The following is a 26,565-nucleotide window of genomic DNA, read 5'->3' on the forward strand; positions in this document are numbered from 1 at the left end:
ATGCATGAAGCACCCTGAAGGCGTCTTTAAAAGGTTTAAAAGATTATGTAATGACCGTGGCAGGGTAAGAAATCGTATTTGTCCTGGTAACACTTTTGACAGCCGGGGTTCTGAAGGCAGAGAAACCTACACGCCAGAAATGATTGATGTTTGCATGGGCTCTGGTGGGAGTTCACACGCTGCCTTTTCTGCACCGTGCACAAGAATTCAGTCAGCTTCTTTGTCCGTGTGTCTTTGCTCAAATTAAATAATAATACTTCTATAATGTATTGGTTTTACCCGTCTGACTTGCTGCTGCAGGTCTTTACACTGCCATCATTAAATACAGCAATAAAACAATAATTAATCGTTTACAGTTATTGGTTAGTTGTAATTTGTGGCAATATTTCTGAAGTATTCGTTTTGGCAGACAAAATAGTGACTCCTAATCCTCCACTAAGGCAGAGTGAGACAAACTGTTCTTCATCTCAGTAACACATCGGGTCCATTTCATCCATAAAAGTAAAGTGCACTTTGACTGTGTTTCAACACACAGGAAAAAACATTTAAAACACGTTTACATTAAAAAACAAATTAAATGTCGCTGATTTTACAGAACAGAAAATTAAAAAGCTCTGAGCTGCAGGTGAACTCTGCTTCACCTCCTCCTCTTATAGCAAAATTAAGTCTTTACTGCCACCCAGTGGCAGAGCTTATGAAGTGCTCCAAAGGTACTGAGTCACTTCTGCAGGACGGCAGCAAAGCAAGACTATATTCAAGTAAAATCCACCTTCTGCTTCATGCCTTTATAAACAGACGTGGCGCTCTTCAGACAGACCCTGGTTTAGGTAAAGCACCAACACAGCTGTGCAGAATAAAAATACTTACAGACACTGTACTTTTTCATGTGGGATGCTGTTCTGACACTCAGCAGCTGTTATCAGAATAAGTCTCACTTATTTAGGGAGTGGATTAAAAATGAAGAGTTCTTACTTAAAGGGCGATTACAGTAGTTTTAAACCTGGGCACTTTAACTCATATTGGGTCTAAATGACTTAAAAACTTTTGGAACTGCTCAAGTAGATTTCTTACAGGAACAGCCGTGAAACACAATCAAAGGTCGTCCACTAAAAGTTCTTGTTGTTTCCACTGACAGGCTCAGATTGTTATTCTCAGTGTGTGACAACATGACAGAAAGGATCCCTGCAGAGATAGACCTTTTTGTTACAGAGGAAGATGATTTAACTACAAACAGACTAACCAGTCTAACCAGTCGAGGCAGCAGTAGATCAGCAGCTCTGGTTTTCTGTGAGGAAAAAAAATCCTGTTTTTCTGAATGGAGTCTGGTGTGTGTGCAGAGAGCGATGTAACGTCTGTGTGTGGTTAAAACAATCATCTTCCTCTGTAACTAAAAGGTCTATCTCTGTAGGGATCCTTTCTGTCATGTTGTCACACACTGAGAATAACAATCTGAGCCTGTCAGTGGAAACACAATATAAATAACTTTTTGTACCTTTTAGTTATTTAGACCCAAAATATGTAATAATCACAGTACCATAATCCAGATCAAACACTATTTTCCTTCACTCTCAAAACATTTTGGAGATTTTTTGGATAAAATGTTCGAATGTTCAAAAATTCAGCTGCGTCTAAGAAACTTTGGCAACTTCATAATTTTCCTAAATAAAAACATGAAGACTTCAGAATTGTCTAAATGTTTTCTGAGACTTTAGATCTCTTTTGGTGAAACTCTCTCCTCTTCTTTGTGCTGCTGCGAGTCGGCTAAGTGATAAGGAAGGCACCAAACATCCAGCTGAGCTCAGGTAGTGTCTGCTGTGACACCTGTGGGTGAGCTCCCTGCAGTGTTTTCACTGAATGCATGAATGTGAAAGGTGGGTGGTGCTTGGAAAACGATAATAAACAGACTTTGCGAACGAAATAATTGATAACCTCGACTAATGGCAGACAAACTGCAGCTGAAATGTGACACCACATTGTACCACCTTAAGAGTTCATAGATCAAAGGTAGAGCTGGGCTTGAGGTAGAGCGAGGCATGACCCCTGTTTCAGAATGAACTCTCCTCGACTCACGTTTGGATATGTACCTACTGCAGTGATGCCTCCGGGGACGACTCACAGAGTTGTGAGTTGAATCCCCTCGGAAGCGTCCCTGCCTGCTCCAGAGATGCTGCTCTGACCTCTGACCTCCATGTGGGAGACAGACTCAGAGATCTGTTCATCTCGCTGACTCACCTCTTTAGGAGTTTCCCTTTCAGTCCTTAAAAACACAGTTTCCCTCTGCTCACAGGAAGAGGTTGATCTTTGCAGGGACAGCTTTACAGCCTGTAGAGGAGAAGTACTCCCCCTGGACTGGAGTGTAGACCATGTCGCCCCCTACTGCCTCCACCACGTCAGTGCGGCCGCAGCTGCCCAGCTGGCAGAGCTGCGAGCGGGCGCAGCGCTCCACGTGGCGTCGGCTCAGCGGCAGGAAGGGAACAAAGCGTGTGATGAGCTTCTGCTGGATGATGCTGGAGTGGAAGAAACCACCTGGAGAGAGATTTTTTACCTTTCAGCACCAGCCTCAAACACAAATTTGAATTATCTAATAAAACCTATTTATCGTCGAGCTCTTTTCTAAGACTGCGTATTTTACAGTTAAAGCCCTTACTTGTGCTGCTGTTGTAAACCGTCTGTGAGATGGCTTCCTGCAGGTCGGCCAGCTTGATCTCCTCTCGGTCCCGTCCGGCCTGCCGGTTCTCCAGAGTCACTTTGTTAATCACCTCCTCTCCTGCAGTGCTGCAGAGGAAAAAACAGACAACAGAGTCCATGAAAACTGTGTACTGCTGCTGATTTACATCCTGAACACTCATCAGAGAGGATTCTTTTCACTGTTTGTTTCTTTTCAGCCTCAGCAGAGATTCACATGGAAGGATAAGGATTATATTCTAAACTAAAACTAAACTCAAAATGTTGTGCTGCATTAGCAGCTGCAGAGCTAATTTACTCATCAAGCTGAGCAGAGCCTGTTCAGACATTAGCAGCCCAAATCATTTTAATGAGACCACAGCATTGACACAACGGACGACTGTATGTTTTAGCATCCTTTCAAACATAATGTAGCTGGTGATTCATTGGACCCTTTGAGATGCACAGTATTTGGGCATCAAATTAACCTTTAAACTCACTGACCTGTTGATCTGACCTTCTTCACTGTTTACCTGATAAAGACGTAGATGGCCTTGCGGTAGTTGGTGCGAAACACAACATGGGAGGGACCCAGGAACGGCTCCAAGACGTCGATGAGACCCGCAGGCATCCTCTCCATATCGTCGAAGAAGAAGACGGAGCGAGCGCACTCCGTCAGGTTCCCCTGCACCCAGCTCTTCAGCTCCCTCTGCAGGCCAGAGGAGGGAAAATCAGCCCAGACAGCAGCTTTAACATGTAATCTGTTCTTTATGATGTATTTTCTCATTACTGCAGCTGAAATGATTAAATCAAGATTAACATTGGCCTAACATACTCTGTACTTCTTGACCCGGCCCGGTAAGGGGAAGTGCAGCGTGGGGATAAACTGGTGGATGTACGGGCTGCTCATGGCCGAGCCGTATAGATGATTTCCCAGCATGGAGCTGACCAGCGTTTTTCCTGTCCCAGAGGAGCCATGGAAGGACAGCACGAGGGGCTGGTCAGGGCTTTTATTCTGAAGGAACTTTGCCACCTCCTCTGACACGATGTCCTGGGCCAGATGTTGTCCGTAAACATTCTTGTAGAGGTCCCACTCCAGGTCTGGTAGGCAGGAAATACAAAATAAAAAAATGGGATGTTAATGTTACTAAACATCCTAGCTGACAGCTTGATGTGTCTAACTGAGCAGGAAATAAAAACGCAAAATTAAACAAATTAAAACATTGACCCTGGCTTCCCCTGACATGCAGATTAGGATTCCTCAGTTCCTGAAAAGGTTCACAGGGCCAGTTAATATCTTTAGATCATATTTACACTTTCTACATGTTATTTATTGTCTTATATCTCTCTTATCGTCCATACCTTTCATCTTACTTCTGTGTGCTCTCTACTGTGGTTTTTACATCTCTTTTCTTACCTTGATCTTAGCTGTAGCGTTGGCCTTATTTTGAAGGGTTTCATTTGTTATATTTCCTTTCAAGTATCCTGTCGGGCTGTTGAAGCACTTTGAAAACTTTCCTTTTTAAGGTTCTGTGTCTGGAGTACCCTTTAGCAACCAAAATCACAGGTAAATCCATTTGAATTATAAATAATAAATATATTTGGTTGTCAGATGTTTTAAACTTTCGACTGTCAATATAAGCTCTAAGAGAACAGCAGTGAAGTGTCAGTGTGTTACTACCACACTTTAGTGACCCAACAGTTTATAGATTGTAACTGCAAAACAATGGGTTACTCCACACAGTTTCTCTGTTATTAAAAACAAAAAAGAGAGGGCTTCCTGTTTTACTGGCTAGCATAACAGCTAACTAGCAAAGCAGTTGTTAAAGTAAAAATATTAATTTCATCCTCGTGTACACTGTACACCAGAACAACAATTAGCTGCACACGAACACGACATGTTTAAAACGTTTGAGTAACGATTTACTGGAAGCTAGCATCTTTTTAGCCTTGCTAGCAGCCTAAAAGAAGCTGCAGAAGCTATCTACGACAGACACAGTTGAACTCACCTCTGATATTCGGTTTAAAGTCGCAGTCACAGCTGTCTGAAATGGTGCAGTAAAGTTTCTGAAACACGCCACAAACCGGGTTACAAAAGTATAAAAAGAGCACAGACAGGGTGGCCAACATTTTGGCTGCCTGCTGGCACATTCAAAAACCCACTGGACCTTCTCCTTTCGACAGCCGGGCTGTTTGTAGTTTTTGTACTACGAGCATGGCGTCTACTGACACAGAATGATGTGACAAAAAGGACTACATTTCCCATTCCCATAACCCTTCCAACATAGGGCGTAATGTGTGGGACACGTTGGAGGATCACAGTCCAGAAATAACAGCGGTAAACAGAGGATCTGGAAAATCCCTGATCAATTTTTTTTTACAGTATTTTAACATACATATCTTTAAATTTAAAGTCGTGTAATAACACTGAACTATGTGCTTTAACTGTGTAGAATAATTCAATTAAAAAATAAACCGTTATTGTAGTAGCAGAGGAAACAGCTGTTCTATTAACTAGTAATTGTGCAGAAATGAATCTTGTAGACATTGAAAACATTTGTATTTGTATTAAACAGAAACTATGTTGTTCATATATATATAATACAAAATACATAACGTACTGTATCATCACTGTACGACGTACAATAGAATAACCAGTTTATTAGAATAACCCACCATAAAAAAAATAATCTTTTATACAGCAGAGGGTGCTGTGTGATGTGGAGACAGTCTTTGAGCTCCGGAGCGACTGTGCAGTGAAGTTGATTTTTGAGTATTTGTAGAAAAACTTTTAGAAAAGCAAGAAAACTACTTTAAGATGAGGAGGCTGAGAACACTCTGATAGTAAACAGCTCTTTGTTCTGTGCACCAGCCTACCACTGTTTATCCAGACTCATTTAATATCAGCTCTAAATATTACAGAGTGATAATAACCATAACAACAGTGGTAAAATAAAAATATATATTTTACATTATATTACTTTTATTTTAGTCTACTTTATAAATATTTTGTATTTCTTAATTCTGCATATTTTCTATGTCTCATATTCTCACTTAAGTTTTTTATTTCCCTTTACACTTTTAGTGTATTGTTGTATGGAGCCTAAGAACAAAGAAATGAATGCCCAATAAAGGCTTAATTGTAATTATTGTATATATGACAAATTAAGAACTTAAAATACTTGAAAAACATGTCAGTTTGTAACTTCACATTTCACAACACCTTAAAGAACATTAGAAAATCCAAAGTTTCTATTAACACGCAGCATGAGCTTCAGCAGCGGCAGAGAAATGATCAGGTGTGTAACTGAAAGAAATATATGACGGTTTTATAGAATAAACTGGCGTGAAAGTGAGGCAAACATGTTTATTTACACTTCACATTACAGATAAATATTAGATATTAATATTATGAAAGGTGTAATATAGGTGTTCTTTAGTCAATTCAACTACAGTTCAATTACATCATTTCCTTTCATTACATGATTCATTACAATTCACATGGTGATGATGACAAATACAGTATGTGTGATATTCTAAAGATCTATACATTTTTAAAGTTAAAGAAAACAGGAAGTAGAAAGAAACTAAAGGACGTTTAAAAAAAAAAAAACAGTTAAAAAAAGTTCTGAACTGAAAATAAAATAAATACAGCTCCTCCACTAACCTCATTAAATCTACACTTAGAAACAAATTAAAAAATCCTAATGACAGTTAACAGAATACAGAGACTATATATATGTTATTATTCTGTTATTGGGTTGTACAATATGACATACAGGTGCTACAGATGATGATTTACGGAAGGTCCAGCCTTCAGACAGACATGAAACATTTACATACAGTAGGCTAACAGAGCGAGGCACGGCGTCATCTCAGTTAACTCATAAAAACAGATCTTAAGCTTCCTGTATCGTGATTTTTTTCTCTGTAACAAAAGCACAACAGATCCTGACACAGAAACGCTTATTAACACTTATCTTCACATTTTGGTTCATTGTGGGATAGAAGACGTCCTCTGGTAAGAAAGTCAAGCAAATTAAAGGGTACTTCCAATTACTTTTAAACCTGCGTTCTATCTGTACATATTTTGGTGTCTAAATGACTAATAAGTACAAAAAGTTTTGGAATTGCTCCAGTAGTTTGCTGCAGCCTGCAACAGTGAAACAGGCCATAATGTCTGCAACTTGGAGGCAAATGATCAAATCACGTCCTCTAACAGTTCTTGTTGTTTCCACTGACAGGCTCAGATTGTTATTCTAAGTGAAGATGATTTTTTGAGCCACAATTAGTCGTTACATTGCTCTCTTCAAACACACCAGACTCCATTTACAAGAACTGTAATTTTACCTTGCAGAACATGTCAGGTGCCGGCCTGTTGCTGCCTCCATAGGTCAGTTTGTTTGTCTGTTTTGCTTTGACTTTGATATTTTAAATACATAGTTTGATCCAACACAATATTTATGATAAACACTAAAGCAAACAAACTAACAAATTGAAGAAGCAGTGGATTAGCAACTCACATTGTCTGCCAGGTTAAATGACTGTTTTTGTCAGTGGAGCCTGGCCACTGGTTTAAAATACTGGAACTCCCCTTTAAATAAAGCATGCTAACAGGATAAACATGACACTTGAACTCTGGCATTGGTAATTTGAAACATTAAAAAATCATCTGTTAAGAAAACAGATGGTGGTAGATGAGAATCAGGAATCCATATAACTCCCAAATACTTAAACTTGAACGTGTGACTGTATAATTTAAGCTGCACTCTGGGATTCAGAGGTTACTGAAAAAACTGTTATTAGAAATTAACTTTGCCATGAGACTGTTAAAGTCCTGCTGACGTGCGTCTGAAGGTGAATATGAATACCAACAAGCTCGAGAGTATCACCGTCTGCTCCGTACTGTTTGGTTCAGATGTCTACAGTTTGTTGATGGAGCCCTTTGCAGTGATCTTCCTGTTGATCAAGTCCACCTGTAAGGAGAAGCTGCTCCCGCTCAGGAGGCTCCTCCCAGGTCAACACAGTTTTTAAACCAGGTGTGGGGTCAGTGCGGTCTGACGGGCGGCTCCAGCTTGTTGGACAGGGCCGTCAGCACCTGGTCAAACTTGGCGTATCGTAGAATCTGGCTCTCCTCGGCTCCCCTGCTCCCCCACAGCAGCCTCATCTGGAAGTCAGTGAGGAAGAGCTCCAGGACCTCCGGCTGCTCCTGGAAACCTGCAACATCACATCAGAGGGGTTACGTGCTGAGCGGTCGACGAGAAATCTGTGTCACGGTATTTTTTATATTCTGGCATGTCTGCGTCTTTTATAGGTTTATAGCAGGGCGGGCGTATGAGCTTTTTATATCTATTAATATTTCTTTTCCTTTGGGCGGTATCAGTTTTATATCGCAGTATTACAAAATGAAAGGTGCTTTACTTAAACACGATTCTAGCTCTTCTGCTCTATTGTCAGTGTAAGGGAACACATCTATGTGTGTTCATGTACATATAAACAATTCACAATTATACTTGATATTATCTGGGACTTTAAAGTCTGTTTTCTATTTTACAAAACAAAAATCCTCCGACTACAAGCAGACCTGTGGGCTGCAGCCGGGTTACTCGTCATCTACTGTTCCTAATGTGTTCAAATGTATGTTTAATCAGCGTGAGCAGCCCCGTGACGGGAAACATGACTCACGCATACTACTTCCTGTCGCCAAACGCACAACATCATGCCGTGTGTGCAGCAGGTGAAGACGCTAAAAGTAAACACTCCGCGCCACCTCTGCTCCATGAACATTCATGTGGCCACAGTAGAGGTCTTTACGGGTCTACTGGAGCCTGAGGACCTGGGACCCGATCAGGTCCACGTATTAGGTGGTCAAACGGGTCCAGGTCGGGACTCATTCTATAGTCCTTGGTTCCAGGCCTTTTCAACATTATGTGTAATACCCGAGTGGATCCGGGGAGACCCGGCCGCGATGAGAAAGTGTTCATGATTAAAGTGCTGTGTGTGTCTGTGTGTGTATTTCAACGTGCAACAATGTGTCATACGCATGAGAACGTGCGGGAAGTAAAGTGGAAAAAAATGTTGAGTGACGTGTCACGTGACTGCAGGTTCAGAGAAAAGTTGAAGTCAAAGCCGGTAATGATGGATACCTTCCTCGCTGATGAGGACAAAGAAGCTCAAAGAAACTGAATATAAACCTGGTTTATGCAAACTGTGGACCAAGACGAGTAGAAAGTGAGCGCGGCTAAGTACAACACGTGTGTGTGGCTTCTAAACCAGCCGAGCATATGTCATCCATCTGCATGACAGCAAGTGGACTTTTAATCTGAAGTAAGAACTCGTGGATTAGCATCTCTGTTTTTATCAACACGACATGATAACAGGAAACCTGGACGTGTTTTATGAACTTTCTTGGCGGAGGATGGATTATCTGCACGGCCAGGCACCACCCGCCCCTCAGGGGTGAACAATGAAGTGAGATTAATGGGTTAAATTTGTATGTTGAGCTTAGTTAAGTTAAGGAATTCCTACATATGAACACTTGTCGATCTTAAAGTTACGTTCTTGATGCCACAGAGTGAAGCCCTTCAGTTACAGCAGCACAGACCGAGGCATCACATCACACAGACCTGCATGCTTTCAGGTAGTGATGCAGAGAATGTGACACACCCTCCAGTCTCCATCCTCGCATTCTTTACTGTTTGCTGCAGGTGAATAACCACTTTGACTGACGCTCTCCATGTGAACACACGCAGAGCCTGCTGAGGAAGCCTGGGTTCGTGAACTCTGTGGTGCTTTCTTTTCAGTTCTCCCTCCATGACTTTACCTCATCTATCAAACTAAAGAAGCAAAGTGGGTTACTGTTAAGAGGAGTGTTTGGCTGAGCTCTGTTTCCTTCCTGAAGCCACACTTCCTTCTTCTTCCAAGTCATACTCTCCCCTCTAACTCCCCGAGACCTGCCATCCTCAAGCTGTCCACTAGATGTCTTCAGACCTTCTTGCCAGTACTGTTCACCTGACGTCCCCTCCCGTCACATACACCTGATCCCACAGTGTCCTCATCTCTCCTGCAGTAACCCCACAGTCTTCAGTCTGCAGTAATTAACCAGCTAAAGAACGTGTTGCCGTGTTCTTTAAACCTTTGCTTTTCCGCCTCCAGAACCTGAACCTTCACCTGACTCTGAACAAAGTTAAAACATCACTTTGTACCAGTTTGTCTGCATCGTCTGTCTTTAATGGGCTCAAAGCATACAGTGCAGTTTTTTCTTACCTTGTAGTTTGCTCTCAGCGTTGGAGCGGTAGATTCCTCCCAGCTGAGCGATCGTCCTCGCCGCCCCCAGGTGAAACATTACCACGTCCACCCCGGCCTCCACCGTCTCCCACGGCTCCGTCCCCTCCCCCACCGCCACGCTCTTCTCCAGCAGAGACAGGAGGGGGAGGACGTGGGGGAAGGTGGTGTTTGAGAGGGGACAGCTTTCTGTTGGACGGACACAGAGACAGAATCGAGAGTTTTTTGTGCTGCTGCTCTGTAGGAACAGATACAGTATCTAACTCGTCTGTTTTAAGGCACGATCTTTACCTCTCCCGTCGTTCAGACTCTTCATGAACGGCCTCAGAGTTTTCTCGTAGAGTATAGCGCCCTCTGTGTGTCGCTGACGTAACGCCGTCCAGGTATGCTCCAGACGGGACACCTGAGAGACAGAACATCAGCATTAACACCTAGAAGTACCAGAGTCAGAAGATTGTGATTCTTCCAACTGACAGTGCTTCATTTGAATTCTTTCACTACAGCAAATTTAAAATGAACGCATGTTTTTAAAGAGCCAAGACTGACACAAAATGTTGCTTTAAACAGTAACAAGATCTTAGTTCTATAAAGTCTTAAACACGGCGGAGAGCTAAACGCACACACAACAAGCGATAAACTCAGACCCACATGAAAGAGTAGCAGAATGTATTGGTTTCTATGTGTGTTTGTGGTACCCTGTAAGAACCTCTAAATAAGAACTGAACAGGTGTGATTAAAAACTGTGTGCAGGATGTTGGTGAGAGGGTTCAGGGTTATGATTTATTTTGGATTTAAAGAACGGAACTTTATTAATGTTGAAGTGAAACTGTGAATAAACGGACGGCAGAGGGCGTTGTTTTATTGTGTCGCCAAGAACAGGCATCCAGCTCACCCCACAGTGGCTCCTTAACACATGTAGCTTTATTGAAAATGTATCACTACAACAGCTATTAGATAACAACATCTATTATATCTATCAATATCTATTGAAACAAAAAACATGATTTTCTCAGGTTTATTTTTAAAATGATGCAGAAACAAGTTAATAAACTGTAAAACGGCATTTAAATGACATTTTCAGTGCTTGCATTGTAAGTTAAATGTAACAGTGCAAAGAAAGGAGAGTAAATTCAGACGTATTGTAGACTTAGATCAGTACACTAAAGGACAATATTTAAACACAAACTTTAAAGATCTAAAGAGTAAATGACAAATAGAGCTGCACACAGAGTTGTGATATCTGACGAGTCATGCTCCACCTTTAACATAAAGTACACAGTTCACAGACGTCCTGATCAGTCAGCAATCTTTGTACTTTACAGCCCCCCTCAGAGATAACACGATGATGGTGCATTTTGTTCTTAATATACAGGTGAAAGGATTTGTACTGCAGGTAAATGATTAATGCAGAAATAACCTCTCAGATAAAACCTTGCCTTTCACCCACTCTCTCTCCTCGTTCCCTTTTCTGTCTCCGCTTCCATGAATAAAAATCATCTTATAAAGAAGTAACTCTGGTCTGTGTGGCGCTTGTTCACCTGCGGCAGCTCTAACGCTCTCATGACGGCAGCGAAGCCGAACATGTTTCCCGTCGTGCTCTTGAGCTCAGCAGCGATCTGGATGATTTTGTGCAGCAGGCTGGCTCGTTCCTCAGTCGTCCCCGTGCAGCCCAACACGTCCACCGCCAACATGGTCGCCATGGTGTGGAACCTGCGAGGGAGGAGACTGTGTATGACAAGTGGGCGGAGCTATCATGATATCACGTCTTTATTTGTGGGTTTAGTTTTTAAGCCTTGAGTTTGGCATTTTGTCTGTCGCCATCTTGTTTTTGGGAGCCAGAAGTGACTAAATGAGATCGTTTATGCTTGATAAGCATTGTAACGCCTCAGTCCAGGTTTCTTGCTAGCTACTTGTCAATCACCGGTAGCCCCGCCCTAAACCCGCCCCTCTTCCTGGTCTGTGTGACTCTCAATGGGAGCATCAGTGACTAAATGAACATCATGCTGTGTTGAAGAAGACTTGAAACTAGAGACTGAGACCATAAACTCATTAGGAAAACATCAGTCCCCTGCTGGCCATGACACAGAATGCAGGTTTAATACACTTCCACGTGTGCTTCACTTCAGAGACTTAGAGGCTATGTCCACTTCTTGTTTACAGTGTAACATCCTGACTCACCTCTCCAGCAGGTCCAGCCTCAGCTGTTGGCCATGTGGCAGCGTGAGCAGCTCCATCCCAGAACTAACTCCCATCATCCTTTGCACCTCTGGAGTCACCTCCAGAATTCTGGCCACCTGGGAAGCAGAGTCACGTGATTATTTTGAATGCCTGATTTAATGCACAGCACCGTGTGTATCTCTGTTAATGTAAAGGCAGCTGTACCATGCAGTCAGCCTTGGTGATGTGTTTGGCTGCTGTCCTGGGGTCGACCTCGGCCAGCAGCTCCTTCACCCTCCTCAGGATGGACACCTCCAGAGGCTTGTTCTCCTTTGACATCAGCGACGACCTGTACATGCTCGGTTTGAAAGAAGAGACGGTCTCCACCACCGGCGAGAAGTACACATTCCCGTCCTCCCCCCTCAGTGGACCGATGTCCACTGACCCCTCCTCTGCCCGCAGCCTCTCCACGTAGCTCTGAGGGTACAGCTCTGTGTAGCAGCTCCCATCAGAGGAGGGGAAGTCCCCGTTCAGAGGGGGTTGGTCTCTGTCGTTGGGCTGTCTGTGGAGGGTGCCATTAGGAGAAGGAAGGGGTCGGGGGTCATCTAAGCGCCTGGAGAGGGACGGAGAGGGAGCCACGCTGCCTGACCAGCTGCTGCTCGGGCTTCTGGACAGCGGCGCTGGAGATGGAAGAAGAGAAGGGAAAGGAGAATAATGATTTACTCAAGCAAGAGTGTGTTCAGGTTTAGTTTGTTGGGATCAACCACTCTGTCGGCCCTGCTAATGATTGGAGGGCAAATCTATTTTCACATGTTCAGGGGTCTAAACGACTTAAAGGTAAAACATAATTGCTTCAGAAGATTGTTTGGCCAGCAGCCGCAAAGAAGTCAGTGATAGCTGCAATGTAATACTTACGGGAAAATGTGTCCAATCAAAGGTCGTCCACTAAAAGTTCTTGTTGTTTCCACTGACAGGCTCAGATTGTTATTCTGAGTGAGTGACAACATGACAGAAAGGATCCCTACAGAGATAGACCTTTGTGTTACAGAGAGCGATATGATTTTGGAGCCAGAAACAAACGTTACATCGCTCTCTTCAAAGCCTCCAAACTCCACTGACTAAAACAGTAATTTTACCTTGCTGTACTTGGGAGTACTTTGCCTCGATTCGTTCGTTTTTTTTGTGTGCTTATGCGTTACACAAATGTTGCCATTTAAAACACCAAAGTAGATCTATAACACAAACACAGTAACTAATCGAGGCAGTGATAAACCAGTAGCTTCTGTGCTTTGCAAGGTAAAATTACTGTTTTAGTCAATGGAGTTTGGTGGCTTTGAAGAGAGCGATGTAACGTCTGTTTCTGGCTCTAAAATCGTATCGTTCTCTGTAACACAAAGGTCTATCTCTGTAGGGATCCTTTCTGTAATGTTGTCACACACTTAGAAGAACAATCTGAGCCTGTCAGTGGAAAACAAGTAGCACAGGAAATACAGGAATTATGAAGTTTAGAAACATCTGAGGAGATTAAAGCAAATTTTACTGAATCAGAGGGATATCCTGCTTTAGTTGGGGAATATAATTAGCGGCAGATTAAAACCTGTTTAATTCTCTAGTGAGTATTTGGGGCAGCAGGACGGTGTGTGTGTGTGTGTGTGTGTGTGTGTGCGTGCGTGTGTGTGTGTGTGTGTGTGTGGGATTGAGTTAACTACATTGTGTGTTCATAATAGCTTTTGGGGAACAATAGAGCTCTATGCACAGAGAAAGACATCAGGCTGTTGTTAGGAGTTAACAGCACACACAGACTTCTCCTGTGCAGTGCAGATCACTTTTAGATGTAGGGTAAATTAGCTTTTTTCAGCTTGTGTGTGAAACATATTTGTTTTAATGTGTAACCAATTTGTCTCGTAAAAGAACCTCAGCGGACCAGGTTGTGTTCTTCATGTAGGTTTGGCACGTGTCCTGTTGGGTTACACACTGTGGTGACCTTCGACTTACATCACACTGACTATCACAATCAGGACTGAGAATGCAGTGCAGGAGCAATATACATGTTATTTACTCTTTCACTTAAACATTGTAAATTTATTTTTATGGCTTTTTAGGATTTTGTTCATCAGTTTTCTTAGTTAGAACTTTTGTTTGCAGGTTTTTGTCTTGGCTTGCTCCGGCTGCAGCAGATCAGGGTTAAAGTTTACTGACGGCAGAGACGACACAAACCTACAACTCTCTGACTACCATGAGTTTTAGAGCACAAGTATAAAACAAATGTAGCTGACATGATGTGAAAGCAAGGTGGTGATTTTCATACTTGTCATTTTTAACATGGCCTTGCTAAAGCATCTCAAAAAAATGCCCATGAACAATGAGTAACCAGGTGTGAGCAGTGCAGGTTTAGTTTAGTGTAGTGGTTGTAGTAGAGGTTGTTGCCTGTTAAATGAGCCCCCATTGATGCACGTTGGTCTCACAGTTCTTCTGTTAAAAGTGTTTATAATTAAGAAGGCCAACATTTTTTTTTATAGCGATTTTTAAGGTAGCAAATCAAATGCAGTTCTTTCTTTCCTCGTGTATTTGACACATCACTTTGCATTTTTATTTCACCTGCACAATTAATTATTTTTTATTGCTGCTTTTTTAGTTTTTATTATCTTTTTATTTCAATCATAAACACAAAAAAATCACTGCTCAACAAATTAATTAGGGACAAGTATCTGGACATTGATTCGTGCAATATTAATTTATCAGAGCAGGCTTTAGGTCAGAGGCCTTCGTCCCTCATCAGAGATTATTTCCCTTTGTACAGTATTAACCCCCCCAGCCTTATCTCAGCTCTCCATCTCAAGTTCAAACTGTTTCATGTGTTTGCCACATGAGACTCTCATTCAGCTCTGCCTTGCGTAACTAAACGGTGCCCGCTGCTGCTGCACGCCAAACACACTCTGAACTTTGGTCCTGTTAGCTTAGAACCGACGCCCTGCTGCTCTGACAGCCAGAGCTGGACGACGGTCAGTCAGACGGTTGCTGCCAGCGGGGCCGGAAGCACAGAAAACAAGCTTGTGTCAACACGTGAAGGCTGTTGACTTGGACGCTCTCGGTAAGTGTTGACATCAAAGAATCAAAACCAGTGAAATAATTTTCAGGCTAGAAAAGCAATAAGGCGGGCAAACTGTTCAAGTAAATGTTACTGATGTTTCAGTGCAGCTGTTATCGTGTGAATGTCGGATATTGCCGAGACATTTATGTGCATGTTTTCAGCTACACCTTGAGTACTTGCAGATGTCCGCTTGGGCCTCAGAGTCTCACAGAGCCAGATAGTACATTCCAGATGTTTTGTAAGGACGAGTTCGACAAGAGGACTTTTCTCCTCCACAACTATGGCATTCTAAAAATTCAGCTCGTTAACTTTGTGTTAAATATGTGGAGGTTTGAATAAGCACATGAACAACAACTGGAAACATGATAAGCTATGAAATTAGAGCGAGAAGATGGAAGATTTACGTTGGAAACAGATCAGCTCTGTAAGCTACCTCATTTCCTGTTTGCAGAAAGATTCAAACAGGATCAGACTCATTTTCTTAAATAGACAGAACATGCACTTGTATTCATTACAGGTGGCTGTTTAATGCATTGCTTTAAAGTCTTAGGTGTTCAAAAAAGTTATTTATAAAGTTTAAATAGATCCTCGAAAAACAACTCAAATCACTACTTTTTTGAAATGGTCTCCATGAATCAAAAGTTTCTGTGTTCTTGTGCATAAATAGTAGCAACACATAAGTATAATCTTTAGTAAACACAAAGAGGAGGAAGGAAAATGCTTTTGCATTCAGAAAATAAATAAAACACTTTTTGTAGAACTTTGCGAAGCTGATGGACATTTTACTGACAGCTCTTATTCAAGTTTTTGCACCATACATTGAAGCTCCTTTGACTTTGTAAATACACAAGCTATTAAATTTCCTTTTTTAAGTCAAGACCTAATATTACTGAGCCACACAAGAACACGAGAACAAAGCTGTGAAACCAGAGAGAGGGAACCTCAACCTCTAAAACTGGGAGGAGTTCCCATACTGTGTTGTTGTGCAATCCCGACACTCTTAGTGAGCTGTAGGGACTCTCCGAGTCTTATGCAAGTCTTGGAGCTGAGTGGATCAGTTTGCTGAAACAAAGAATCTAAATCCCTTGGAAAGTAGTGGTTTACATCCGGTTTGTGTCGGCCGGGCTTTCTGGAAACTTTCATTGGACAGTCTTTGCTCTCCGCGGTGAGTAGGTGGAACTTTTTCTTATCTAAAAGCCAGAATACATGATTGTTTTACGGATGCTTTGCTAGTTGGCATTGTGTAGCAGATTACAGTCTTTCACCAAAGCAAAGTGGCTCAGAAGGCATCTAACCGTAAAAAATGATTGAAAAGACATTTCAGATATATTGTCATATAGGTAGTTCACAGTTATCTCCTTTGGGAGGGAATCAATATGGAACCTTTTCTGGTTGTAATGATACTTTCGGGTCAACATAGGCATTTCATCTTCAGGCTTTAAAAAACAATGATTAGACTCATGTAAAAACAATACTTTGAATCACTACTGTAGAGTGAATCGCCTTGAAGTTAATTCTGCATCTTTTTACAAAGTATTCTGATCATTGGAACAGACACATGCAGAGTCTGTAAGAAGAACGCTGGTACAAAGGGTCAATTTAGGTATCAACCATCCCTCCAGTTTCCGGCCCACATTCCCGAGAAGATGACTTACATGCAGACACATCCTTTTTGCAAAGAATATAAAGTGACTGATTCTCCTATGCAATTGAAATGTACTTAAAGTAATGTTATGCTGAGCTAACATATTTTAATACTGTGAAAATTGTTTTAACAAACTAGATATGTGGCGATGTCTCTGTTCTACGAAGAGCCTGCCCTTAGCCTGTATTTTTATTATGACTTATTTTTTTGCTTTGTCAGGGGTATTTCTTTCTTTAAACCTCGAGATAGTGGTGTTACCCTGAACAAACAGTGTGCAGGATGTGATGTCCGGACTTACAAAAATCGAAGCAACTAGTTTATGTCGCTGTATCCGACTCTCTCCTCTGCTCTCAGTCCGTTAGGTGTTGGGATCAAATCTTAATAAACACGTAGTACTGAATAAGTAGTGTTGATTCCTGTCCTGGAAGTGCAGCTCACAGAAGCTGCGGTCAAACATTCCTTAATGGTTGTATTGCAGAGGAAAAGCTTAGTCACTCAGTAATAAGCTAATCCGATTTCCTGTTCCTTCTGTTTAATTGTTTAATGGGTTGATAAAAACTCTTGAATTGAAGAACTGAAAGATCTGGTTTAAAAAAGACAGACCGACTTCCTGACATCTCTTGACAAATCTCTTTCAGAGATGTACCAAGTGACGTTGGTGGCCCTTGCAGTGCTGCTCTGCTCTTCACCCTTGGTAAATGGAGGGAAAGTCTTGTTGTTTCCTGTGGATGGAAGCCACTGGATCAATATGAAAGTCCTTGTTGAGGAGCTTCACTCCAGGGGCCATGATATTACAGTGCTGCGGTCATCAGACAGCTGGTACATCAAGCCAGAGTCCCCTTACTATAAGTCCATCACTGTAAATTCCACTGCTGGTTTTGATAAGGAAGGCTTTGGATCCTTTGTAACAACAATGATCAACATGCGTCGAAAAGGCGCTTCACTTTGGGCTCGTATGTGTCTGGAGTATAAACTTGTGGAACAGTTGTATCGAATAAGTGAGCAGACACTTCAGATGATGGGGGAGATATTTGAGAATACCAAACTGATGCAGAGCCTTCATGATGCAAAATACGATTTGGTTCTGACAGACCCTGCGCTTGGTGGAGGGGTGCTTCTGAGTCACCGTTTGGGTCTTCCACTTGTCTTAAATGTCAGGTGGACTATTCAGGGTGAGGGGCATTATGCAATTGCACCTTCACCAATCTCGTACATCCCAATACCTGGATCAGAGCTGACTGACAAGATGACATTTTCCCAGCGGATCAAGAACTTCCTGTTCTATGTCTTTACATGTTTTCAAACTTGGTATATCACAGAACCCAACTACAAACCTTTTGTCCATCATTACTTTGGAAAGGACGTACATTACATGGAGCTGTTTCAGGCAGCAGACATCTGGCTGATGAGGAATGATTTCATCTTTGAGTTCCCACGACCCACAATGCCAAACATTGTCTACATGTCAGGATTTCAGTGCAAACCTTCTAAACCCCTGTCCAAAGAACTAGAGGATTTTGTCCAGAGCTCTGGTGAACATGGCGTCATCGTTATGACATTGGGAACCCTGGTGGAAAAACTCCCTGAGGACATCACAGAGGACATAGCTGCTGCCTTTGCCCAACTTCCTCAGAAGGTGATCTGGAGGCACAAAGGCAAAAGACCATCCACCCTTGGCAACAACACCTTACTTTTGGACTGGCTACCTCAAAATGATCTCCTGGGTCACCCCAAGACAAGAGTGTTTGTGGCCCACGGAGGAACCAATGGAATACAAGAGGCCATCTATCATGGTGTCCCCCTTGTTGGCCTGCCGCTTATTCTCGACCAGCAGGACAACTTCTTCAGGGTGAAAGTAAGGGGTGTGGCAAAAGTCCTGGACATTGCAACTGTGAACAAAGACAACTTCCTGGAGGCACTTAAGGAGGTACTCTATGAACCCTCCTACAGGGAGAAGATGAAGACTCTATCCAACCTTCAGAGAGATCAGCCCATGAAACCACTGGACCGTGCCATGTTCTGGATCGAGTTTGTCATGAGGCACAAAGGAGCGCGGCATCTGAGAACAGAGTCTTACAAGATGTCCAAGATTCAGTACTACTCAATTGATGTGGGGGCGTTCCTGATGGCAGTTATATTACTCATATTTACAGTTGGTATTTCTGCAGCAAAGTTGTTGTGGCGGAGAGTTTTTTCTAGAAGCAAAGTCAAAAAGGAATGATGACTGTGCAGTTTGTTACATCTCATTTTCTGCATCCTTTAAGGCGTATTTAAAGATTTCTTGCAGGAATCTTTGTCATTCTGTTTCTCAGAAATTACTACTCTTATCTGAACAAATTAATCACATATTACGTTACAAAAACATGCAATTTTATTTTTTGAGTCTCTGTTACTAAGCCTGGAAATGATTTAATATTGCTTATGTCTTTAAGTGATGATATATTGTTGTCATGTTACCATTCCAAAAATTTATTTTGTCCAAATATTCATAAAATATTATGTTTTGTCATGTACCACCAGTCTAGTAATTATACGATAAAAAAGTCATCTTATCAAGATATGATATTTGTTCCAATACCTATACCAGTTATGGAATTGCCTCCAATAAAGCCTAAGTCATAAAAGGACAACCTATGCATGGATACGATCCTGACATTTGTTAGCCCTGAATAAAATCTACTTGTTTTACCTGAAATCAGTTCTCCTTTACATCGCCTGGAACAGGAGTCTACACTGCTGGCTGCACTGGACCACAACCATGGAAGATATTGGCTGCCAACCGTAATTACTGTTTTAGATCAGCAAAGATGAACTGTCATTTATCATGTTATTCTAAGAACAACACTTGTACAGTGCTGGCAGAGAATGTAATGTTTGTCAGAGCTACATTAAATAAAGAAGTTCCACCAAAAGTCGTTTCTAATAAGCTTTAGGTTCACTGCAACTTGGCAAGTCACATCATATTAGAAACTGCTAACCGGAGTTTGCAAATCACTGCAGCTTTCTGATGACTAACTAATTTGATCACAATTTGCAAGGGTACGAGGACCTTGATAGCAACCATTCCTGTGATAAGGGAACATCAGAGTATCTTTACAAGGTTTAAGATTTTTGCAAGATGGCACTTTGTGTCTTACTCTAAGCCATGAAAGAGTCTGAACAAGGAGTCCAGGTTTCAGGGTTGGGCTCAATCTTTCACTGATTGTTGTAGAGACTATAAGCTTGGTCTGTCAGTAAATTATCAATCATATCTTTATGTCCAGGTGTTTGTTAACTTGATGCAAACACAGGAACTTTAAAGTATTGTTCAGAAAGACAGATTTAACATCCTTACATCTCCTGTCACAATTTTTTTCAGAGATGTACCGGCTGACAGCGGTGGCACTTGCAGTGCTGCTCTGCTCTTCGTCTTTTGTAAAGGGAGGGAAAATCTTGGTTGTTCCTGCAGATGGAAGCCACTGGATCAATATGAAAGTCCTTGTTGAGGAGCTTCACTCCAGGGGCCATGAAATCACAGTGATGCGGCCATCAGAAAGCTGGTACATCAAGCCACAGTCCCCTTACTACAAGTCCATCACTATAAATTCCTCCGCTGGTTTTGATGAGGAACGATTTGAGCCATTTGTAACCACAATGATCAACATGCGGCGGAAAGGTGCTTCACTTTGGGCTCGTATATCTCTGGAGTATGAACTTGTGGAACAGTTCTATCAGATGTATAAGCAGAGTCTTCGAATGGTGGGGGAGATGTTTGAGACTACCAAACTGATGCAGAGCCTTCGTGATGCGAAATACAATGTGGTTCTGACAGACCCTTTCCTTGGTGGAGGGGTGCTTCTGAGTCACCGTTTGGGTCTTCCACTTGTCTTAAATGTCAGGTGGACTGTTCAAGGTGAGGGGCATTATGCAATCGCACCTTCACCTCTCTCCTATGTTCCAGTAGCAGGGTCAGAGCTGACTGACAAGATGACATTTCCTGAGAGGGTCAAAAATGTCATGTTCTATGTTTTTACCTGCTTACAAATTTGGTATGTCACAGATTCAAACTACAAACCTTTTGTCCATCGTTACTTTGGAAAGGACGTACATTACATGGAGCTGTTTCAGGCAGCAGACATCTGGCTGATGAGGAATGATTTCATCTTTGAGTTCCCACGACCCACAATGCCAAACATTGTCTACATGTCAGGATTTCAGTGCAAACCTTCTAAACCCCTGTCCAAAGAACTAGAGGATTTTGTCCAGAGCTCTGGTGAACATGGCGTCATCGTTATGACATTGGGAACCCTGGTGGGAAAACTCCCTGAGGACATCACAGAGGACATAGCTGCTGCCTTTGCCCAACTTCCTCAGAAGGTGATCTGGAGGCACAAAGGCAAAAGACCATCCACCCTTGGCAACAACACCTTACTTTTGGACTGGCTACCTCAAAATGATCTCCTGGGTCACCCCAAGACAAGAGTGTTTGTGGCCCACGGAGGAACCAATGGAATACAAGAGGCCATCTATCATGGTGTCCCCCTTGTTGGGCTGCCCCTCATGTTTGACCAGCAGGACAACTTCTTCAGAATGAATGCAAGAGGTGTGGCAAAAGTTTTGGACATTGCAACTGTGAACAAAGACAACTTCCTGGAGGTGCTTAAGGAGGTACTCTATGAACCCTCCTACAGGGAGAAGATGAAGACAATGTCTAACCTGCACAGAGATCAGCCCATGAAACCACTGGACCGTGCCATGTTCTGGATCGAGTTTGTCATGAGGCACAAAGGAGCGCGGCATCTGAGAACAGAGTCTTATAAGATGTCCAAGATTCAGTACTACTCAATTGATGTGGGGGCGTTTTTGATGGCAGTTATTTTGCTAGTATTAACTGTTTTTATTTCTGCAGTGAAGTTTTTGTGGCGTAGAGTGTTTCGTAGAAAGAAAGTCAAAAATGAATGATATATTTGCTGCAAGACAGTTGTGTCAATTTTTTTTATCCTGATTTCTTGAAAAGCAAAAATATCATGTAAGCAATCACTAGGCTGGGTGATTAATACATGTTTTGAATGACTTGGATGGATTATATGATCTTGTCATGTTATGTTATTTTAGAATTTTTTGTTATCCAAATAATGATTTAGAGCAAGTTGCCAATAAAAACTTTGAAAAAGGGTTTGTTGATATTGTTATTTAGCTTGCATTAATAGTTGGTCTTGTGTACTGCATTAAAGCAGGACACAGTTCATTGCTTCACAAAAATTGGATCATTTTAAATGAAATCTTTTATAATTCCTGGAGATAAGCATTTCAGGATTCAATATGTGATAGATACATTTCATTATAGTTGCTCCAATACATAAAACATAGAAATATATGTACACATGACCATATACACACACCATACAAACACACTGGAACAGTATTTCATATGAACAACATATAGTAAGTATAAGATTAAAAAGCCATCCTAATGAATTTGATATCAATATCATAGTCCTGATAACAACATAATAACTATTGCTGGCACTTTACAGTCATAATGATTTAACCTGTGGACTTTCAAAAACCTCTACATTATCGGGACATTCACATCTTTACCCAACATCGGCTTTTTGCAGATGATGTGGTTCTGTCGGCTTCATCAAACTGTGACCTCTAGAAGGCACTGGGGCGGTCCAGCTTTCAGTGTTTGGCTTAATTATCAATCGTTTGTTGCTATGCAGAGAAGAGCTTAGTCTCTCAGGAAATAATCTGCCATATCGGAGAGGACTTCTCATTGTCATTACAAACATTCAAAATCAAATAGATCCTACAAAAAAAACGTATCAACTTTTAGTTAAATCAAACCCAAGAACTTTAAAATCTTTTTGACAAAGACAGGTCTAACATCATTGTATCTCCTGTCACATTTTCTTTCAGAGATGTACCGACTGACTTTGGTGGCCCTTGCAGTGCTGCTCTGCTCCTCACACTCAGTGAATGGAGGGAAAGTCTTGGTGTTTCCTGTGGATGGAAGCCACTGGATCAATATGAAAGTCATTGTCGAGGAGCTTTACTCGAGAGGCCATGAAATCACAGTGATGCGGCCATCAGACAGCTGGTATGTCAAGCCCGAGTCCCCTTACTACAAGTCCATCACTATAAATTCCTCCGCTGGTTTTGATGAAGAAGGTTTTGGGTCATTTGTAACCACAATGATCAACATGCGACGGGACGGTGCTTCACTTTGGGCTCGGATATCTCTAGAGTATGAACTTGTAGAAACGTTCTATGAGATGCATAAGCAACTGATTCAGATGATGGGGGAGATATTTGAGAATACCAAACTGATGCAGAGCCTTCGTGACGCGAAATATGATTTGGTTCTGACAGACCCAGGGATTGGTGGAGGGGTGCTTCTGAGTCACCGTTTGGGTCTTCCACTTGTCTTAAATGTCAGGTGGACTATTGAGGGTGAGGGGCATTATGCAATCGCACCTTCACCTCTCTCCTATGTTCCAGTAGCAGGATCAGAGCTGACTGACAAGATGACATTTTCCCAGAGGATCAAGAACTTCATGTACTATGTCTTTACACGCTTACAAATTTGGTACGTCACAGAACCCCACTACAAACCATTTGTCCATCATTACTTTGGAAAGGACGTACATTACATGGAGCTGTTTCAGGCAGCAGACATCTGGCTGATGAGGAATGATTTCATCTTTGAGTTCCCACGACCCACAATGCCAAACATTGTCTACATGTCAGGATTTCAGTGCAAACCTTCTAAACCCCTGTCCAAAGAACTAGAGGATTTTGTCCAGAGCTCTGGTGAACATGGCGTCATCGTTATGACATTGGGAACCCTGGTGGGAAAACTCCCTGAGGACATCACAGAGGACATAGCTGCTGCCTTTGCCCAACTTCCTCAGAAGGTGATCTGGAGGCACAAAGGCAAAAGACCATCCACCCTTGGCAACAACACCTTACTTTTGGACTGGCTACCTCAAAATGATCTCCTGGGTCACCCCAAGACAAGAGTGTTTGTGGCCCACGGAGGAACCAATGGAATACAAGAGGCCATCTATCATGGTGTCCCCCTTGTTGGGCTGCCCCTCATGTTTGACCAGCAGGACAACTTCTTCAGAATGAATGCAAGAGGTGTGGCAAAAGTTTTGGACATTGCAACTGTGAACAAAGACAACTTCCTGGAGGCGCTTAAGGAGGTACTCTATGAACCCTCCTACAGGGAGAAGATGAAGACAATGTCTAACCTGCACAGAGATCAGCCCATGAAACCACTGGACCGTGCCATGTTCTGGATCGAGTTTGTCATGAGGCACAAAGGAGCGCGGCATCTGAGAACAGAGTCTTATAAGATGTCCCATATTCAGTACTACTCAATTGATGTGGGGGCGTTTTTGATGGCAGTTATTTTGTTTGTCTTTATTGTTTTTATTACTGCAGTAAAGTTTTGTTGCCGGAGAGTGTTTTCTAGAAGCAAAGCGAAGAAGGAATAATGAATGTGCAGCAAGATATTTTTGTTTTGTATTTAGGGACAGAAACATGATAGAAACAGTCTTGCACTGGTATCTAAGCACGACTGTGCGTCTGTAGCTTCATGCAACTACAAACCTCACATTATCTGACGACCTCATCCAAGAGTTCATGTTTCTGTCCTCTTATGTAATTGACTTCAGTGATCTGTATTTTTTTAATAGCCAGGGATTTTAAAGGGGTTTCTTCCATTTTTTAAAATAAGTTTTAATGTTATACTAAACCTACTATACTTGATAAAAACAAAACATAATTAATTCCATAAATACTTGCATTTATATATTTTGATTGTCTATTACAGGGGCTTGGTGATGATTGAAGATAACAACGATATGGTGTTGTCATGTTATACTACTGAACCATTTTCTGTCTAATTTTTGTTGCTTTAAAAAATACTAGAATTGTTTGGCAATATGTAAAAAATGTTCTGTAATAAAGCTTATTTGTACTCGAGTCCAGCCTTCTGTGTACCTTTTTTTGTCATATGAATGCAAAATAAACCCATAGAAGGTTTAGTTTTCATTACAGCGTACGGTTTGCAGCCAATTGGGTAATATATGAATTTCCCCCCTCTGAAACAGTATTGTTGTCAGTTTAAAAAAATCTGTTTGCTAACGGGAATGAGCAGACACGAAATGGCTTTATAAAAATCACATGGTAAAAAGCATTTTCATCTGGACCAGTAATCGTCACAGTGTTGGCCACAGTCCACTGATGGACCTTGATGATATTGGAGGTGGACCACGATGGTCATTTGCAATAAATAAACATATTTTCTTGGTCTTAATTATCAGAGATGTGTAATAGTTTGTGTAAAAGTTTTTGGTGGCGCCTAAAATGTTTTATATCCGACATTTGTCCACAGCATTCTTACGTTTGGGAATGACTGTTCTAGGCTAAAAACAACCAGTTCCTATGCCGCAGGCCACACTTTGGCCTTTACTGTAGCTCACAAAAACTGACACCTATAAAAATTGTTTGTCTCCTTTTGAACAGGAGAATCTGCAGATTGTTCCCGTACCCAATAATTAAGGCAGCCTTGGGGGGAAAAATGAGTGAGATTCAACTATTCTTTGTTTGGGAGAGGAGGGGGAGGCTCCTAACCCATATCCCCACGGTCTCACCTGGAGGAGAGCTGCACTCTCCTGATAACATTTTCATTGTTCTAACTTTTTAATTTTTAATTTTAGAGTCGATACAAATATAGTAGACCCACCACCCACTAACTCATGTTGTCATTTGTGTCCATCTTTGTTCTACTTTTCAGTCTCTAAGTTGTATTTTCTGCATTCACAAAGGAAAAAAGGACCATCCATCTGATTACTGAAGGACATTTACAACATTTTTTTTTTTTCTTAACTAAATAAATGATACACAAATAAATGGTCACATATTCAATCAGTGTCCTGTTGAAGCAGGTGGTTTGATTACAAAGGCCTACCAAAGCTCAGCAGCTCATCACTTTCTACTTACACTACTTATGCAACTGAATTAGTTTTAAGGATTTTTGTAATCAGCACTTTTGGGACTTTGTGTTTGGACTTTGTTTATTTCTCACTTTCACTTAAATTGTAATTTTTAAAGACGGTTTCAGCTTGTTATCATGTTGAAGTGTAGATAGTATAAATGAAGAAGATATCTTTAGATTTAGTTTTTGCCACGATGCCTTTATTTGAGAGCCACACATAGAGATTTGTTTTTAAATAAAATTCCTTTTAAGACTGTTTATATGTATATTTTTACCGTATAGAAAACTATTTACTGCACTTTAATGTTGCTTTATCTTGGTTTTAATGTCAGTCTACAGACGTCAGCTGCTGGAGGGGTCTTCAAACTTCCTAAGCTGCAGGATATTGAATGAGATTGAATGTCTGAAGACACATAAGGGCAAAATAAAGTCCTTATTATGGCACCAGTATCACAAAACTGCAATCTGGTTATAGAGAAGCATAAATTCATCAAACAGTAACATTTTCTGCAGGACAACTCTCAAAACACGTCACCCTAAGCCCACCACCTCTCCAGTCAACACACTTCAAAGGAAGGTTTAGAATTTGAAGCTGATTCTGATCTAATGATCTTACAATTAAAGATGTTTTGTATTAAACTCACTGTTGTTGTACGGGGCGGAGAGCGAGGACTCCTCAGCAGCCAGCACAGGCCAGTCGTCCTGCTCCCTGTTTGCTTCTGCCCCCCTGTGGTG

General features: G+C 41.7%; 2 protein-coding genes and 3 pseudogenes across 3 annotated transcripts in view; 3 read left to right on the top strand and 2 right to left on the bottom strand.

Annotated features, from left to right (window-relative positions):
- Positions 1-1,425: 1,425 nt before the first annotated feature.
- tor2a (torsin family 2, member A) lies at positions 1,426-4,815 on the bottom strand. The gene is made up of 5 exons (XM_069683566.1): positions 4,674-4,815; positions 3,500-3,765; positions 3,198-3,373; positions 2,648-2,775; positions 1,426-2,526 (listed from the first exon to the last, which is right to left on the bottom strand). Exons 1-5 carry the CDS (start codon positions 4,813-4,815, stop codon positions 2,282-2,284), a joined length of 957 nt encoding a protein of 318 aa, XP_069539667.1. The 3' UTR covers positions 1,426-2,281.
- A 1,211-nt stretch (positions 4,816-6,026) lies between these two features.
- The window catches only part of sh2d3cb (SH2 domain containing 3Cb), a 37,427-nt gene continuing 16,888 nt past the window's right edge, over positions 6,027-26,565 (bottom strand). For both annotated transcript variants that reach the window (XM_069682618.1, XM_069682619.1), the window contains 7 exons: positions 26,475-26,565; positions 12,331-12,785; positions 12,127-12,242; positions 11,487-11,658; positions 10,240-10,351; positions 9,931-10,137; positions 6,027-7,881 (listed from right to left, as the gene is read on the bottom strand). The exon at positions 26,475-26,565 is cut by the window's right edge and continues 13 nt beyond it. In XM_069682618.1, coding sequence (XP_069538719.1) covers positions 7,712-7,881; positions 9,931-10,137; positions 10,240-10,351; positions 11,487-11,658; positions 12,127-12,242; positions 12,331-12,785; positions 26,475-26,565 — 1,323 coding nt within the window. In that variant the 3' untranslated portion in view covers positions 6,027-7,711. The remainder of the gene's footprint in view (positions 7,882-9,930; positions 10,138-10,239; positions 10,352-11,486; positions 11,659-12,126; positions 12,243-12,330; positions 12,786-26,474) is intronic.
- Positions 17,473-19,062, top strand: LOC138609930 (UDP-glucuronosyltransferase 2A1 pseudogene; annotated as a pseudogene).
- On the top strand, positions 20,202-21,782 carry LOC138609928 (UDP-glucuronosyltransferase 2A2 pseudogene; annotated as a pseudogene).
- Positions 22,745-24,325, top strand: LOC138609929 (UDP-glucuronosyltransferase 2B31 pseudogene; annotated as a pseudogene).

Source organism: Semicossyphus pulcher, unplaced genomic scaffold (genome assembly GCF_022749685.1).
Source record: "Semicossyphus pulcher isolate SPU_LCO1_2020_fin unplaced genomic scaffold, fSemPul1.0.p SCAF_6, whole genome shotgun sequence".
Lineage (NCBI taxonomy): Eukaryota > Metazoa > Chordata > Actinopteri > Labriformes > Labridae > Semicossyphus > Semicossyphus pulcher.

What these genes read in the sequence shown, in the direction of transcription:
- tor2a (XM_069683566.1), bottom strand. Translation starts at nt 4,815, where the DNA reads ATGTGCCAGCAGGCAGCCAAAATGTTGGCCACCCTGTCTGTGCTCTTT. An exon ending in GCCATCTACGTCTTTATCAG is followed by an intron (nt 2,776 to 3,197) that starts GTAAACAGTGAA and finishes TTTCCTCTGCAG; the next exon opens with CACTGCAGGAGAGGAGGTGA. An exon ending in GGTTTACAACAGCAGCACAA is followed by an intron (nt 2,527 to 2,647) that starts GTAAGGGCTTTA and finishes ATCTCTCTCCAG; the next exon opens with GTGGTTTCTTCCACTCCAGC.